At 34.9% G+C, this 3,630-nt stretch overlaps 1 protein-coding gene across 1 annotated transcript in view; it reads left to right on the top strand.

Moving 5' to 3' along the window:
* The window catches only part of RSBN1 (round spermatid basic protein 1), a 73,808-nt gene extending 71,481 nt beyond the window's left edge, over window positions 1–2,327 (top strand). The window contains exons 6-7 of the mRNA XM_007949055.2: window positions 660–768; window positions 1,863–2,327. Of these exons, the coding sequence (XP_007947246.1) occupies window positions 660–768; window positions 1,863–2,327 (574 nt within the window). The remainder of the gene's footprint in view (window positions 1–659; window positions 769–1,862) is intronic.
* The last annotated feature ends 1,303 nt before the right edge of the window (window positions 2,328–3,630 follow it).

The following is a 3,630-nucleotide window of genomic DNA, read 5'->3' on the forward strand; positions in this document are numbered from 1 at the left end:
TATATAAAATGTATTCTAGTTTATATTATATATGTTTATATATTCTATATTACTTTTTTAGATGTATAGTTCAGTCATGGCTTGACACTAAGTATTTCAAGTTAAAGATCATTCAATTTTTTTCTTTACTTTGAAAGCCAGAAAGTATGATATTTATGTGGCTGAGATGTGTTCTGTCCACTATATTCCTTCTTGATGGTAAGAATGTTTTGAGAGAAAGAAATGAGGATGCCTGAGGGTAAAGAAACATACTGCTTTCAGCTTTGAATTCTATTTTCTCTTTCTTGGACAAATAAATTTTACAGATTTTTGAATCTTATCAAAGATACAGTTCTATTTATAGGATGATGTGGAGATAGTGGGACAGTGTGGTGGGAAGGCTCCAAATAGAACTAATTTAGATAAAATTATTTGTTTTAGCCATTGTTATTTCAAATATTGCTACTAATCTGATTTTTATAATTTTTTTAACAGTTTCATTGGTGTGTTTTGTAATACATTTTTAAGTTGACTAAAGAAACAGATATATACTTAGTCCTTAGGCACTGATGCATTTGTTTCTGTGCTAGCAGTAGCATTTTTTCCAGGTACAGGAAAACTGTACCATCATTTTTCATTGTGAGATATTTGTCCCAAAAATGTAATTTTATTAATCTTAGGAGTGACCAACCTCGTATAACCAAAGACGTGATTTGTTTTCATGCTGAGGATTTTACTGATGTTGTACAGAGACTTCAGTTAGACCTTCATGAACCTCCAGTTTCCCAGGTAATAACTCTTGCTTTTTTATTCCTGTTTGAATGAGATATTGAAAATAAATATCTGTACTCAGTTTACTTTGTATTTTCTTTTATAGTTGGATATATATAGGCTGTATGTGTGGGGGGCTTGCTGAAAATCATTTAAAGCAGAGCTGCTCAAGCAGAATGCCTGAGGTCCCTTCGATCTTTGGGATGCCATGTGGGCCTAGGATGGTCCTGTTCTGACCTGGACTGTAAAAGAGTGAAAGGCACTGAGGGAGAAGATAAAATGCTGCCCTATATGTGGCCAAAAATATTGATATTTTAGCTGTACTTTGAAATACTTAAATGAGTCTATGGACCATCTTCACTTTAACCCTTTCGTGATCAGTGGGACATATATCAGCTACCAATATTTTCAACTTCTCAGGTTTCTGGGGAAACTGCTATTCCAGCTGTAGTAAGTGCTGCTACTTGGCAGGGGTCTGTATAACTGTGTGAATCTGAAGAAATGGCCTCACCCCACTAATCCTATCATCAGAGTCTACTAGGGACATGTGTCCCACATAATTGTATCAAAATTCATATTACCTCAAAGTTTTTTTTTCCTTTTGATTTCAGCATGCCTTCAATTACTGAAAACACATGGTATCAATAAACATTCAAAGCAGAAAATAATTTGGTCATGAAAGGGTTAACCGTATTGTATTACTTGTTCTTGTTGTATGCTGAAGAGTTGATTCTGACTCATAGCAACCATATGGGACAGAGTTGAACTGCCACATGAAGTTTCCCAAGGCTGCAGACCTTTACAGAAGCAGACTGCCTTATCTTTCTCCCATACTGTCTGGTTGGTTTGAACAGCTGACTGGTTAGCAGCCAAATGCTTTCACCACTGTGCTACCAGGGCTCCTATTTTATTACTAGAGAGTAGTAAAATATGAGGGAAAATGTTTCCAGAGCATAACAGGAAATTTTAGAAAGGTGTACTCTATTTAATATTGCTTAACTTTGATTGTTGTTAGTGTATATTTTGGCTCCACTGTTTTCTTGTGGTAATTTTATTTGACTAAATTGTGGCATATTATTTTAAGCACTATGCACCTTTTTTCCTCCCTTCAGTGTGTACAGTGGGTGGATGAAGCTAAACTAAACCAAATGAGGCGAGAAGGCATTCGTTATGCTAGAATTCAGTTATGCGACAATGATATCTACTTCATCCCCAGAAATGTCATTCATCAGTTCAAAACAGTGTCAGCAGTGTGCAGTTTAGCCTGGCATATAAGGCTTAAACAGTACCATCCTGTTGTGGAAGCAACTCAAAACCCAGAAAGCACTTCTAACATGGACTGTGGTTTAACTGGAAAGCGAGAATTAGAAGTCGACTCCCAGTGTATGAGGATAAAAACTGAATCTGAAGAAACATGCACCGAGATGCAGCCTTTGACAACTTCATTATCCTGCCCAGCTTCATCAGAACTTAATCTACCCCAAGATCAGATGACTCAGCCAATTTTGAAGGTGGAAAGTAGACTGGAATCTGACCAGCAACATAATCTGCAGGAACATTCAAGCACTCCTCTGTGATATGTACATATTCAAACCCATTTTTTAACTTTTTTAAATTTTGATGTGAAGTTATAGTTTTATAACTGGCTTAAGTTAAGTTTTATTGGAGAAATCTTGCCTATAATTCTATAAAGAGAAATGACATTCCACAAATGTCAAGCATATCTTTTTTACACAGATTATGCAAAGTTAAGAGTTGTATCTTATCCCGTTAGTACAGTATGTAATAGTGGGTCTGCTGCTACTTTCTGTTATAAGGTGTGAGGTAAAAATTCAATCTCTTCTTCAAATCAAAATGAGAATTCTCTGGAATAACAGATTCTTATTTGGTAAGTTATTCACTTTCCTTAATTTTATCTTGCCTTGCCACTTGCCATATTTGCTACTTTTATGATAGATAAGATTTATGGATTAGTACTGTGTCTTTATGGCACAGGTTCAATTTCTACAGTAAAAATGGCATGGGTTGCAGCAAAGAGTTCTGCATCTTGTACATGGGCAAGTAAGTTACTTAGTTCCAACCACAAAGAACAACTAGTTTCTAAGGCAAATTCAGTGACCCTCTGGTTTCTTAACAAAAGAGAAAGCACAGCACTTTCTGATCCAAAGGTTTTTTTTTTTTTTTTTGTATCTGTTATTTAAAGCCCAGTGGATGTTTCAATTAAAAAAATCTGAAGATGAATAGTCCTTGGTCATTCATTATCCATGGTTCATTAATCTCTTCTAGAACAACATAACTACAGAAGATATTTTGAGTAAAAGAGAAATGCTGACATGATACTCTGTTGCTCTCTGCTTCCTAGCATCCTCACACTTTGTGTGGATTCTTTTGCTTCCTAAACTGATTACAAGTATCAGTCTTAAAGAATGATTACCAATTATTCATGAGGCTGCCATATTCTGAGCATCAAACTTTGGAAAAACCAGTCTTGTCATCTGGCATCAACCTCTTCATGATAAAGATCTGATATTGATACACTTCAATTCATAATTTTAACTGGTGAATATCTGGGTTTATTCACTATTACTGTGTTGCTACTTTTGAATAAGGATTATGGCACTAGACTTAATCCTAGAGTTCCAGGTAGTCTAATGCTTAGTGCCTGAGTATTTAAATTTTTCTTTTTTGAAAACAAGGCACTGTTTATAACTAGTGTGGTCTTAATTTTTTATTATTTTAGAATGTCAGTGTGATACACATTTTACTTTCTCTAAGTTAATACAATAGACATTTTTTTTTAATTATTATTATTAAAGGAAGAGTATTCCCCACACCTAAGACCAGATTCTTGTTATCTACATGGTTATAGTGCAATTTGGA

This window comes from Orycteropus afer, unplaced genomic scaffold (genome assembly GCF_000298275.1).
Source record: "Orycteropus afer afer isolate SDZICR_OR568_19922 unplaced genomic scaffold, OryAfe1.0 scaffold00010, whole genome shotgun sequence".
Taxonomy (NCBI): domain Eukaryota; kingdom Metazoa; phylum Chordata; class Mammalia; order Tubulidentata; family Orycteropodidae; genus Orycteropus; species Orycteropus afer.